This window comes from Aquarana catesbeiana, linkage group LG03 (genome assembly GCF_042186555.1).
Source record: "Aquarana catesbeiana isolate 2022-GZ linkage group LG03, ASM4218655v1, whole genome shotgun sequence".
In the NCBI taxonomy this organism is placed as follows: Eukaryota; Metazoa; Chordata; class Amphibia; order Anura; family Ranidae; genus Aquarana; species Aquarana catesbeiana.
The window spans coordinates 290,331,706-290,345,903 of record NC_133326.1 but is presented as its reverse complement, the minus strand read 5'-3'; the positions used below and the strand labels follow the sequence as shown (position 1 = coordinate 290,345,903).

The window sequence follows — 14,198 nt, the reverse complement described above, 5'->3', positions numbered from 1 at the left end:
ATTCTAAGGTTTCCAAATACCGCACTGTGCATGTTATGCTCTGTTCTAGAGCCTGTAGTGAGTGATCTCTGAGCAGGAGGCTGTCCAGATACCTGAGCACCAAAATCCCTTGGGCCCTTAAAAGACCCAGTACTGGTGCTAGGACCTTTGTGAAAACAACCGGAGAGCTGTTGCAAGCCCGAAGGGTAGAGCCACAAATTGAAAATGACATTCCTCTACTGCAAATCTCAGGAACCTCTGATGAGGCTGAAAGACAGGTACGTGTAAATACGTGTCCTTTATATTGATGGAGGCTAGAAAGTCTCCCATCTGGAGCGAGGGTACTACTGAGTGGACAGACACCATCTGAAAGGACTGGATCAGTAGATACTGGTTCAGGGATCTTAGGTCCAAAATGGGCCTTGTGTCCCCGTTTGGTTTTTGAACCGTAAACAGATTTGAGTAAAACCCGGGCCTTTTTCGGATACAGCAACCTCTACAATCACTCCTTGATGCACTAAATGATGTAGTGCCCGAAGCAATAAGTTTCTTTTTGGAGGATCCAGGGAACGCTGGACCTTAAAAACCTCTGAGGGGAAACCCCCCGCAACTCTTTAAGTATGTAAACAGTAAAAAAGGGAGGACAGACCATACTGGCCCCATAAAGAATGAGGAAGGACATATAGATAAAGGAAGGCCCGTAGACGTGGTGTATCTGGATTTTGCAAAAGCATTTGACACAGTTCCCCATAAACGTTTACTGTACAAGATAAGGTCCGTTGGCATGGACCATAGGGTAAGTACATGGATGGAAAACTGGCTACAAGGGCGAGTTCAGAGGGTGGTGATAAATGGGGAGTACTCGGAATGGTCAGGGGTGGGTAGTGGGGTCCCCCAGGGTTCAGTGCTGGGACCAATCCTATTTAATTTGTTCATAAACGACCTGGAGGATGGGGTAAACAGTTCAATCTCTGTATTTGTGGACGATACTAAGCTAAGCAGGGCAATAACTTCTCCGCAGGATGTGCAAACCTTGCAAAAAGATCTGAACAAATTAATGAGGTGGGAAACTATATGGCAAATGAGGTTCAATGTAGAAAAATGTAAAATAATGCATCTGGGTGGCAAAAATATGAATGCAATCTATACACTGGGGGGAGAACCTCTGGGGGAATCTAGGATTGAAAAGGACCTGGGGGTCCTAGTAGATTATAGGCTCAGCAATGGCATGCAATGCCAAGCTGCTGTTAACAAAGCAAACAGAATATTGGCATGCATTAAAAGGGGGATCAACTCCACAGATAAAACGATAATTCTCCCGCTCTACAAGACTCTGGTCCGGCCGCACCTAGAGTATCCTATCCAGTTCTGGGCACCAGTCCTCAGGAAGGATGTACTGGAAATGGGGCGAGTACAAAGAAGGGCAACAAAGCTAATAAAGGGTCTGAAGGATATTAGGTATGAGGAAAGGTTGCGAGCACTGAACTTATTCACTCTGGAGAAGAGACGCTTGAGAGGGGATACGATTTCAATATATAAATACCATACTGGTGACCCCACAATAGGGGTTAAACTTTTTTGCAGAAGGGAGTTTAACAAGACTTGTGGCCACTCATTAAAATTAGAAGAAAAGAGGTTTAACCTTAAACTACGTAGAGGTTTCTTTACTGTAAGAGCGGCAAGGATGTGGAATTCCCTTCCACAGGCGGTGGTCTCAGCGGGGAGCATCGACAGTTTCAAGAAACTATTAGATAAGCACCTGAACGACCGCAACATGCAGGGATTTACAATGTAATACTGACATATAATCACACACATGGATTGGACTTGATGGATGTGTGTTTTTTTTCAACCTCACCTACTATGTAACTATGTAACTCCAGCTTGTAACCACGGGATATAGTTGAGGTGACCCACTCGTCCTGAATTATTGTTCTCCAAATGTCCGCAAAATGCAGCAGCCTTCCCCCCACCCGATGGAGTGGGGGCATCCCATCAAGGAGGGCTTAGTGCTGGGTTTAGAAGATATTTGGACCCAGGGCTTTTTCTGGCCCTGGCCTTGCGGCTTGCCCCTGGCCCTAGCGCCCTGTTGGCAGTGGAACTGCCTTGGCGCTGAGGCATTTGAGGAAGCAGTCCCTGAGGTTTTAAACGAGAGACGCCTGGTGCTTTTTTTCACAGGAAGTAGAAAACTCTTCCCTGGAAATCTTCTGGCTATATTCGTCCAAATGATCACCAAATAAACATTCCCCATGAAAGGGGAAACCTGCAAATAACTTCTTACATGGAAGCTCGGCTGACCAGTTCTAAGCCACAAAAGTTTGTGCATATGTACAGACAAGTGAGCCAAAACGAGAAACCTGCTGTATTGAATCCTTTAAGGCGTCAACAGCAAAATACAGCGCTCGAGGAACATCTGCCTTATTTTCAGGCAGATCCATCCTCCCGGTTAGGCCTGTCAGGCCGTCTGATCTGATCCTTTACGGACTGGCAGATACCAATTGCTGCAACAGCTGGCTGAATAGCTGAACTGGCCAAAGAAAAGGAAGCCTTTAATAATGACTCCAATTTCTTGTCAACAGAGTCTTTTAAGCCCTGTGCATTATCTACCGGACAAGTCATGTTCTTGTTTAAGGAGGAGACTGCTGCATCTATGGCTAGCATGCTCCACTTCTTAACAAACTTTTCATCCATGGATATAAAAGGGAAAACCTCTTAGGAGGAACAAAAATCCTGTCAGGATGTTCCCAATCAGCATACACCACCTGTTCCAACAGAGGGTGTAAGGGGAAAGCCTGTGTGGCCTCAGGGATCCCAAAGAGGACCAGGGAGGCTCAGTAACCTCTGCAAGGGGCAACTTAAAGGCAGAACAAATCATTTCGGTAAGAGTCAGGATCAAAAGCCTCTGTAATTGAGAGGCAGATACCAACTGGATATCTTCTTGTCCAGATTGCTCAGAAGCAGATTCATCTGCCAGGCCATCCACAGAATCCTGAGCTTTAAGCTCCTTTCCATCCTCAACCCATTCCTGCTCCAGCTACGAATAAGCATCCAAATGATGTGAAACGCGTTAGCAGTCTACCACTCTGTACGTCTCTGCAATTGACTGTATGTTTGGATTTTATTGAAATAAAGATGTCCTTATCCCAGAGTGCGGCTATCCAGGATTTCTTTCTACCTCACTGCAAACCAGCAAAGCCAGCACCTGGAACCAGTTCTTACTAGGGCGGTGTCATTCCAGAGCAAGAGTGTTTGTGAGCTGCATCTCCTTTTTTCCATTCCTGCTCCAGACTAGGAGGCTCCGGGGAGGGGGATCTGTCATGCTTCTTGCCACCCTGCGAGATGGAGACAATCATGCCAGCAATCCTGTGCTCTGACCCGGCTAGGGCTGAGGACAGTTCATCCTTAGTGATAAAGGGTGAAGCAGCAGCGTTGACTGTAGGCACAATCCCAGATAGGCACAGCGGCTCAGATTGCCCGGAAGCCTCTGGTCCTTCAGGGGATACAACACTAGGGATACGACTAGGTTAATCAGAAATTACTGATGACATAGGTGTGTCCTTCTGTGTTAGTCCTGCTCCTTTTTTTGGAAGACATTTACTAGCCACAAAAAGGGAGTACCTGGGTGTAGTATTAGCACAGCTCAGAAGGGAGACCCTTTAATAGGGCTTACCAAGCCCCTATGCAACAATCCTGCTAAGCACCTTTAGCCTGCCAAGCAACACCTGGTGACTTGCATGACCTGGGTAAGGAGAAATGAACCGTTGTAAATGCCTGATTCGGAGCCTGCTCTGTGTCCCACAGCTGCCTTCTGGAGGCCCCGTATGCTTGGCATATACAGCTTAAATAAGCTGGATGCGCGCCGGAACGTTCTGTGCGCGTGTGCGGTCCCGGCGAACGGGCGTGGCTGTATTCATGTATGACACAAATCTTCCTGCGCCCAGATAAAGGCTACGGCACATGTGCGGCAAAGCCACTTGCGCCATTGCCGTCAAACAAACTGCTGAGCCCAGCAGTGCTCTTGCAAACGCACGTGCGCCATGGTGAACCGAGGCAAAATGGGGAACCATCATGCGCCATAATACAGGTAAAAAACAGCCAGACACAAGCAAAAAAAAGTACACAAACACCCACAGCTAGCCCAAAAACTACCTCGTATGGTCACCGCACACAGGTGTCCACCCTCTAGCTAGCTTGACTGATTGTTATAATCACTGGGACACTTTAAATAAAGGTGTTTCACTTACCCGTCCAGGCGCAGGGCAGCTTAGAATCTAAGAGCCCAATCTTCACCCTTCACAGTGGGTTCCTGTAACTTGAGGACCTTCAAGGACTGGGTACCCTTTTCATGTTTAGGGTCCACTCCCTTGGACCTGTACAGCACCCTGCAGGAATGCCTTAGCACTGAGGTGTCCAGGATTCCACTTTGCAGGGTCCAGCTCCCGAAGGCCGCATTACAGGCAAAACTTCGCAGGATCACAAGTCTTCTTTGCGATGCTTGGTACCGTTTATCTAAGCATATAAAGCCTGTGTCAAATGGATCCGATCGGTCAATCCATTGATTCATTTAAGAACCGTTTGTGGAACTAGAGACCTGGAGCTCAGAGAGCTCAAACAAACGTGCCATCCACCTTGCAGACACTGGTAAAAAACTGAAGTACTTCCTGTATGGGAGGGGTTGTATAAGGGATCACTTGCTGTCTAAAGACCTTTGGTCTACCAGTGTCCATTCACCTGGAGATGAAGTATAACCCAGCAGGTAATGAATATTAGCCTAACTCTGTGTCCCTTGATGTATGAAAAAGAAATAAATATCTTTTTTCAAAATTGTCCGTCCGTCGTTTTCTAAAATAATGAAAAAACAGATTAAGCATGTGTGAGATATTGAAACTGTCCATTAGTATGAGAAAAATAGACTAGCTGCATGTTGGACAGCTAGGTCAAATGTCTTGTTTTCTAGCTGCTGAATATTGTATCTGGGCAGCATATTGGGAGACACAGGAGACCAAAACCCAAGAAAACAAAAAGGCTAATACCTTTAGTCTTTCATTTTCCAATTCCAGATTGGATAATTTTTCATTTGTCACAACACCTGGGGCCTTCTTTAGGTCCTCATTCTCTTTCTGCACTCTTTCCACGACTCGTTTCATCAGACCAATAGTCTTCTCCAGCTCTGGTATAGTCTTTCCACTTCTTCCAGACTTCAGGTATTCATAAATGACGCACAGAAAAAAGTAAATAGTTTAATGAAACGATTTACATGAAAACAAGAGTGAAATGCTTCTGCTAGCACAAGATTTACAAGCGGGTTTCATTCAGCATGTCTTATATAAAATAATAAATAAAAAGGAGAAAAGCCATACACCAAGAGTACAATAATTACTTTCCATAATGTGCAGCAAAGCCATGATTTACCAAGATAAATCAGAACAATGAACAATTCCAGCTACTGGTCAGATTAAGGTGCCTGAGAGCCTTAGCAATCAACATTTATAATATATTAGGAAAAATTTATATAGCTACATGCAGGGATATTTATGTCATGTAAATTAGTCAAAGTTGGCAAAATGTAGTAGAAAGACTGACAACTTCATTATTGTTCCTATAACAATTGTATAATCACCTAAATTGCTTGAATGTAGCTGAATATTTGTCAAATGTGTTATTAAACTTCTGACACAGTCATTGAATCAAGGAATTAAAATATCCATTATGGGTAATTAGTCCCCTGCATCAGAATACTACTGCACAATAACTTAGGTGAGCCAAAAGGGAAAAAAATCCAAAGGTTGGCATTATTTGGGCATTTTAACGTCTTTTTCTTGTAGCAATTAAGAAAATGCTTGAACTGAGTGAACAGCATAAGAAAATGTTTTTATGTGTTCAGCTAATGATTTGTATTCTCCATGGATGTTTAATTCAACCCGATATGCAAGACCATTTTAGGCTGCATTATCAGTAATACCTATCTATATTCATATACACATTTAATGCGGTTATTAAAACAGGGACCTGGAAAATAAAGTGATCTCTACAGCCAAAGATAATCACATTCTGTACAGAATAATTTACTATATTAAACTACACTGGAACTTAAAGTCAAAAAGTTATTTTTAACTCAATGCATTCTTTGCATTAGGATAAAAAACTTTCTGTGTACAGCAGCCCTGAGGTGCCCCCCTAATACTTACCTGAGCCCCATCTAGATCCAGCAATGTTGCACGAGAGCCTCAGCTGTCCGGGACTCACCTCCTCGTTGGCTCCCGCTGCTGTCAAAGTCAGTGAGCCAATGAGGAGAGAGAGAGAGGGTGGGGCCAGGCCGTGGCTCTGTGTCTAAATGGACACACAGAGCAGAAGCTATAGGTGCCCCCATAGCAAGCTGCTTGCTGTGGGGGCACTTTGCAAAAGGGAGGGGCCAGGAGCGCCGATGAGGGACCCAAGAAGAGGAGGATCTGGGCTGCTCTGTGCACAACCACTGCACAGAGCAGGGAAGTAAGACATTTTCAAAAGAACAAGCTCTCTTTCAGATATATCAGTTAAAGGGATGAGACAAACCATCTACCTCTGACAGGGGTGCTTACAATAATTAGCTTTTATTTGCTCAAGCACTCTAAGACAGATGGTGTGGTACTGGCCAGTACCACACCAAAAACTGAAACTGAAAACTGAGGGGGAAAAAAGCCTTAAAAAAAACAACAAAAAAACAAAACAAAACAAAAACGAATGCAGGTGCCACATCTAAGGATTTAATGAAAAAGGAAAAAATCGCGCTAAATAAAGTCCAAAATTGTAAAATAAAATTATGAAAAGATATATATATTGATAAATATGTGAAAAAAGTTCAAATTGCTTGAACAGGTGATACAAGGTAAATGTTCGCCAGTGAGTGAACCACATAAAAATATAACATCACCATGTGAAATACATGCTTACCAGATTGTAAGCCAAATGTGTAGGTGGCCGTTACCCCAGCCCGGGTTAAAAATCTTGCAAGATGAACCAAGACATTTAAAATCCTCTCAGCATAGGTATGTGTTGGTTCCACAAATATTGATGTATATTAAACAACAAAAAAATGTTCATAGCGTGATCATTAATTGATTGTAAAAATTATAAATTTGTGCACAATAGATGCAGGAGCACTAACAATGTGAACAACCAAAGATTACAGAGATGCCACCCAGTGAAAAGAGCAACATTAAGCGTCTGTCAGAGAGGTTACCTGGTTGGGCGCCGGGGCGCGTTGGCGCTCGTGCCTCTGTGCGTGCTGGGGCGTGTGTCCCTGGGGATGCTGGCGTGTCTGGGCTGACCGGCCGTGGCGTGCGGGGTGGCGTCAGGGCGTTCGTGCGTACGCGCGTTCGCCTGTGAGCGTTACCATTGACATGCCCGGTAGTGTGGGCGTGCACGCTGGCATCGGGGGCGCGCTCGGGCGTGTGCGGGGGCGCGGCGCGCCTTGGCGAATCGGCGCGTGCACGAGCGCGGCGTTTTGGCGCCAATCAGCCTATTTAAGCCTGCCTCTACACTGATCCGGTGCTGCCTGATCAAACAGCTCTGTGTCTTGTTCCGTGATCATCCTGTGTTCCTGTATCTCCGTAGTGTTTACCCGTTGTGACCCGGCTTGCCTTTGGACCTCCCTTGATTGCTGCCTGAACCCGACCCCGGCTTGTCTGACCTTGTTTCTGCCTTCTCCCTTGTACCGTTGCTGCCAGCCCGTTGCCGACCTCTGCCTGTGTGTGACCAGCCTGATTAGCTCCTGCTCAGCATCTGCTTCATCCAGCCCTGAAGCTCTACCGGTTGCTTGCCAGACCATCTTGCTCCAGGACCCTAACTTCTGGCCCTCATACCATTCCGCATTCGTGGGCCTCCTGTCTACTCTACCAGGGGCCCCGAATCGGATACGTAAGGGAGCCTACCCTCTGTCCAAGCGGACTCATCTGTCTGGTAAGTGTGGGACCTGACAGTATCAGGCAACCATGACTGAGTCCGGGCAGGGGGCCTCCCCCATGGATGAACTGTGCAGACATCTAGCGGGTCTTACCCAAGCTGTCAAAAGCCTACAGGAGGGCTATACCAGACTGGAAGGACAGGTCCAGGCCCTCTCGGCCCCTCCTCCGGGAGCAGTATCTGCTAATCCTGCCTCAGCACCTTCTGTAGTTATGCTTCCACCAGAGCCCCGGGTGCCTACACCCGAAAAGTTTTCCGGAGATCGTAGCAAGTTCCGGGCGTTCCGTAACGCATGTGAACTATACTTTGCATTACAACCCCGTACGTTCTCCTTGGAGGTTACCAAAGTGGGGTTCGTCATATCCTTGTTAACCGGCGAGCCTCAGACCTGGGCCCACCATCTGCTGGAGCAAAAGGCCCAATCTCTAGATTCTCTAAGTGACTTTTTCTTAGCCATGTCTCAGCTGTATGAGGACCCTCAGCTAACAGCCACGGCCGAAGCCGCCTTGCATTCCCTTCAACAAGGCCGCAGAGCGGCCGAAGATTACGCCGTGGAATTTAGGCGTTGGAGCTCCGATACGGAGTGGAATGACGCAGCCTTGCGTCACCAATATCGGCTCGGACCTCCTAAAGGATGAATTAGCACGGGTGGGGGTACCTCACACACTTGAAGAATTAATCAACTTGTCAATCCAGATTGACCGCCGCCTCAGAGAGAGACGCTCTGAGAGATCTGCTGGCCACCCACGCCTCACCTGGATGTTGCCCAGGGCCCCTAGTGCCCCGAACCAAGCTCCGCTTGTCTCGTCTACTCCAGCCCAGGAAGCCCCTGAGCCCATGCAGTTGGGACTGCTCCGTCCCTCTCTGACCTTAGAGGAGAAGACACGCAGACGCACACTCAATCTGTGCCTGTACTGTGGGGAGCCTGGACACTTTGCAAAAGCATGCCCCAATAAAAGACGTAAGTGCCCGCCGTCCTCCTCGTTGTGTGCACCTGTCTTACCCAGTGTCGGTAACCACCTAACATTTTCCATTGTATTACAGTTACCTGGAAGGAGCATCCCAGTACCGGTCATCATTGATTCGGGAGCATGTAGTGGATTCATTGACCGGACTTTTGTCGAAAACCATCACATCCCTACTCAACCTAAAGCCCAGGGACTGGCAGTTTTCTTAGCGGACGGCTCCACCCTCCGCTCCGGACCTGTTACCCAAGAAACGGTTCCCCTATTGGCCACCATTGGCCCGGAACATCAGGAACTTTTACGCCTAGATGTCATCTCCTCTCCCCTCTTCCCAATTATCCTAGGAATACCTTGGCTACAGGCTCACAACCCTAGTATCAACTGGTCTACGAGCAAGATCCAGTTCTCTTCTGAATACTGCAAACAACATTGCTTACGGGGGACTCCTTTAACTTCTTCCCAATGCCTGTGCATGGACTCAGAAACTAAGTCCAACCAAGATCTTCCCAAACCTTACCAGGATTTCCTGGATGTGTTCAGTAAAAAGGGGGCAGAAACCCTTCCAGTACATAGACCCTATGATTGCCCAATAGAACTTTTACCGGGTACTGAAGTCCCTTTCGGGAGGATTTTCCCTCTAACTGAGCAGGAGCTGGGCACCTTGAAAACCTATATAGATGAAAACCTGAAGAAAGGGTTCATCCGTCCTTCCACATCACCAGCTGGGGCAGGCATCTTTTTCGTGGAAAAAAAGGATCACTCCTTACGTCCCTGCATTGATTACCGGGAGCTTAATAAGATCACTATAAAGAACAGATATCCACTACCCTTGGTTCCCGAATTATTTCAGAGATTAGGATCTGCTACCATCTTCACTAATCTAGACCTCCGTGGAGCCTATAATTTGATCCGCATAAGAGAGGGGGACGAATGGAAGACGGCCTTTCGTACTCGATTCGGACATTACGAGTACCTCGTCATGCCCTTTGGTCTGTCCAACGCACCGGCTACATTCCAGCATTTCGTCAACGATATCTTTCATGACCTCCTGGACTTATATGTCATCGTTTACCTGGACGATATCCTGGTTTTCTCTGCTTCCCTGATGGAACACCGCCAACACGTACGAAACGTACTCACCCGGCTTAGACAACATGGGCTTTACGCCAAACTTGAAAAATGTGAGTTTGAGCTCCAATATATCCAGTTCCTAGGCCTGATCATTTCCCCTGACGGCATTAAAATGGATCCACAAAAAAAGTATCCGCTATCCTGGACTGGCCTGCACCTATAGACAAGAAGGGAGTACAGCGTTTTATTGGCTTTGCCAATTTCTATAGGAAATTTATTAAGGGATTCTCTTCGATCATAACTCCCATTACAGAACTTATTAAACAAGGAAGCCGGTTCTGCTGGACCCCTAAGGCACAAGAGGCCTTTGAAAAACTCAAAGCGCTGTTCACGTCTGCCACTATTCTCAAGCATCCCAACCCTGCCTTGCCCTTCGTTCTGGAAGTGGATGCTTCCGAAGTTGCAGTTGGAGCTGTGCTCTCACAGAGACAAGGCGCCAAAGCACTCCTGTACCCTGTGGGATTCTTCTCACGTAAACTCTCCCCTTCTGAGAAAAATTACGACGTGGGAGATCGGGAACTTCTAGCCATTAAAGCAGCCCTGGAGGAATGGCGTTATCTCCTGGAAGGTGCAGCGCACCCCATTTTGGTCTACACAGACCACAAAAACTTAGAATATTTAAGAACGGCCAAGAGATTGAAACCACGGCAGGCCAGATGGGCACTTTTTTTTTCCCGATTTATTTTCCATATCACCTATAGACCCGGATCCAAGAATGTCAAATCCGACGCCCTTTCCCGAATGTTTCCCGATTCTGAGAAGACCCTGTCTCCAGACACCATCCTTCCCTCTGGAAATTTCCTAATCCTACAGGAAGATCTAATCTCCCAAGTCAGACGAGCCTCTATGGGAATGTCTCCACCTGCTGAAGCTTGTGCCAAAGATGGGCTGTTCTGGTTCAAGAATAAAATTGTGGTCCCTGAGGAGCTAAGAGTACGGGTGTTAAACTTGTGTCATGATCACAAACTTGCTGGTCACTTCGGCACACGGAAGACAACTGACCTTGTCCAACGCACCTTTTGGTGGCCTCACCTTACTAAGGACTGCAAGGAATATGTGGAGTCTTGTAACAGAAACAAGACTAGCCAGAAACAAGACTAGCCGGACAAGAGCATGGGGCCTGTTGAGACCATTACCAGTCCCAGAGAGACCATGGGCCATGATTTCAATGGACTTTATCGTTGAACTCCCCCCATCAGAAGGCTTTTCGTCCATTTTTGTTGTGGTGGACAGACTGTCGAAAATGGCCCATTTTCTCCCCATGAAGGGCACCCCTTCGGCCATGGAGACCGCTTCCATCTTTATTAAGGAGATCGTCAGACTGCATGGAGTTCCGACCAATATAGTTTCAGACAGGGGCGTCCAATTTACCTCCAGATTCTGGAAGGCCCTTTGTGACGCCCTTGAAATTGAATTGTCATTTTCCTCGGCCTACCACCCTCAGTCAAATGGACAAACCGAGAGGACGAATCAAACCCTGGAGCAATACATCCGCTGTTTTTCTGCATTCTCCCAGTATGACTGGGCTTCCCTGCTTCCCATCGCAGAGTTTGCCTACAATAACTCACTACACTCGGCTACTAATCAGTCTCCGTTTTATGCCAATTATGGTTTCCACCCATCCTTCTTGCCTGGACCATTTCCCGAGTGCCCTGTTCCTGCGGTATCCGAAACTTTGGATTTTTTTTCAAACAACAACAAATTGCTGCAGGAAACTATGACCAAGGCTCAGGAAGACTACAAAAAAATCTTTGACAGGAAAAGACGGGGAGAACTTGTCCTGGAACCCGGTAATTCTGTCTGGTTGTCTACCGCTAACCTCAAGTTGGCCTGCCCGTCCAGAAAACTGGGCCCCAAATACCTGGGTCCGTTCTTGATTAAAAGGAAAATCAATAATGTGGCATACGAACTTGACCTTCCTAACTTCCTGAGGATACATCCAGTTTTCCACGTGTCCCTACTGAAACCGGTCACCCCCAATTTCTTTTCTGGTCGTAGCGTTGGTCCACCCAAACCTATTGTGGTTGATGGCGAAGAGGAGTTCGAAGTGGAGGCAATTCTAGATTGCAGAAGAAGACGCAATCAGGTTCAATATCTGGTAAAATGGAAGGGCTATGGACCCGAAGATAATTCGTGGGAGCCGGAAAGTAACTTACATGCCAGAGAACTTCTGCAGTCCTTTAAAACCTCTCATTCCTCAAAGATGGCCCAGCTGGGCATCCGGAGTCTGCCCTTGAGGAGGGGGCACTGTCAGAGAGGTTACCTGGTGGGGCGCGTTGGCGCTCGTGCCTCTGTGCGTGCTGGGGCGCGTGTCCCTGGGGATGCTGGCGTGTCTGGGCTGACCGGCCTTGGCGTGCGGGGTGGCGTCCGGGCGTTCGTGCGTTCGCGCTGGCGTGCGTTCGCCTGTGAGCGTTACCATTGACATGCCCGGTAGTGTGGCCGTGCACGCCGACGTCGGGGGCGCGCTCGGGCGTGTGCGGGGGCGCGGCGCGCCTTGGCGAATCGGCGCGTGCACGAGCGCGGCGTTTTGGCACCAATCAGCCTATTTAAGCCTGCCTCTACACTGATCCGGTGCTGCCTGATCAAACAGCTCTGTGTCTTGTTCCGTGATCATCCTGTGTTCCTGTATCTCCGTAGTGTTTACCCGTTGTGACCCGGCTTGCCTTTGGACCTCCCTTGATTGCTGCCTGAACCCGACCCCGGCTTGTCTGACCTTGTTTCTGCCTTCTCCCTTGTACCGTTGCTGCCAGCCCGTTGCCGACCTCTGCCTGTGTGTGACCAGCCTGATTAGCTCCTGCTCAGCATCTGCTTCATCCAGCCCTGAAGCTCTACCGGTTGCTTGCCAGACCATCTTGCTCCAGGACCCTAACTTCAGGCCCTCATACCATTCCGCATTCGTGGGCTTCCTGCCTACTCTACCAGGGGCCCCGAATCGGATACGTAAGGGAGCCTACCCTCTGCCCAAGCGGACTCATCTGTCTGGTAAGTGTGGGACCTGACAGCGTCCCGTCACCACGCAGAGGGCCTCCTTACCAAATGCTGAAAAAAACAGGCAGATGTCTCCTTTAAGAAGGCAAGATGTCAGCTGAACCCAAACAGATACTTGAATGGTGAACGTTTGAATAGCTCTCAGCGTGGAACCAAAAGAACCGTCAGATCGTAGGTGTCAATGGATAATGACCCAAGGGAAGATACAACATACCATAGCGTAATACCATCAACACTACTTTAATAGGATAAAAAAATGCACTTACAGAAAACAATAAAATTCATGCAGAGAAATGTAAGCCGACCGGCTGTATTCAAAAGCTCCCGTCCTCCTCGACGAGACGAACGTGGTGACGTCAGCACGTACCTCCTCAGATGCGTTTCATCATAGCTAACATTATCAACGGGGAACGGAATTTTTTTGTTGTTTAATATATATCAATATTTGTGGAACCAACGCATACCCATGCTGAGTGGATTTTAAACGTCTTGGTTCATCTTGCAAGATTTTTAACCAAGCATGTATTTCACATGGTGATGTTATATTTCTATGTGATTCACTCACTGGTGAACATTTACCTTGTATCACCTGTTCAAGCAATTGGAACTTTTTTCACATATTTATCAATATATATATCTTTTCATAATTTTATTTCCTGTCGCATCATGGCAGCATACACCTATGGGTTGTGGCTCCGCCCCCGCAACCTGATAGGACCGCGTAGCTATTAAAGTCTGAGAGAGCCCCTGCCCCAGCATTCTCCTTTTTTTCCTCACCTGTCAAGGACCGAAAACATGCATCCCTTACCTAAAACATTCGCCCCAGCCAGGTTCTAGCCTCTCCTGGGTGGAAGTCCTATCCTGTACAGCCTCTAAATGAGCTCAATGGAAGGAACCCCACTCTGATGGTCTCAGGGGTATGTTACAATACATTACAAACCTTAAACAGGTTTATGGATCGCAGCAGTCTCAAGCTCCTTTCTGTGCACCTGTGGGTAACTTCCCCTCCTGTCTGTCTCCATAGCTCCAGCTTGTCTGGACATCCCACTTTCCAGCTTCCAAAATGGCGTCGGAGGCCTCAGAGCGCATCTGAGCATGCACGAGCGTGACGTCATCACCCCGCGACGGCGGCAAGTTTAAAAATGCTGTAATGTCAGCAAGCCACAGGCAGAGTCGCTCAGAGCGCGGCAGAAG

The 14,198-nt window shown here is 47.7% G+C and overlaps 1 protein-coding gene across 1 annotated transcript in view; it reads right to left on the bottom strand.

The window, feature by feature from the left end:
• CEP290 (centrosomal protein 290) overlaps window positions 1–14,198 on the bottom strand; it is a 318,271-nt gene that overhangs the window by 55,638 nt on the left and 248,435 nt on the right. The window contains exon 46 of the mRNA XM_073620204.1: window positions 5,013–5,177. Within this exon, the coding sequence (XP_073476305.1) occupies window positions 5,013–5,177 (165 nt within the window). The remainder of the gene's footprint in view (window positions 1–5,012; window positions 5,178–14,198) is intronic.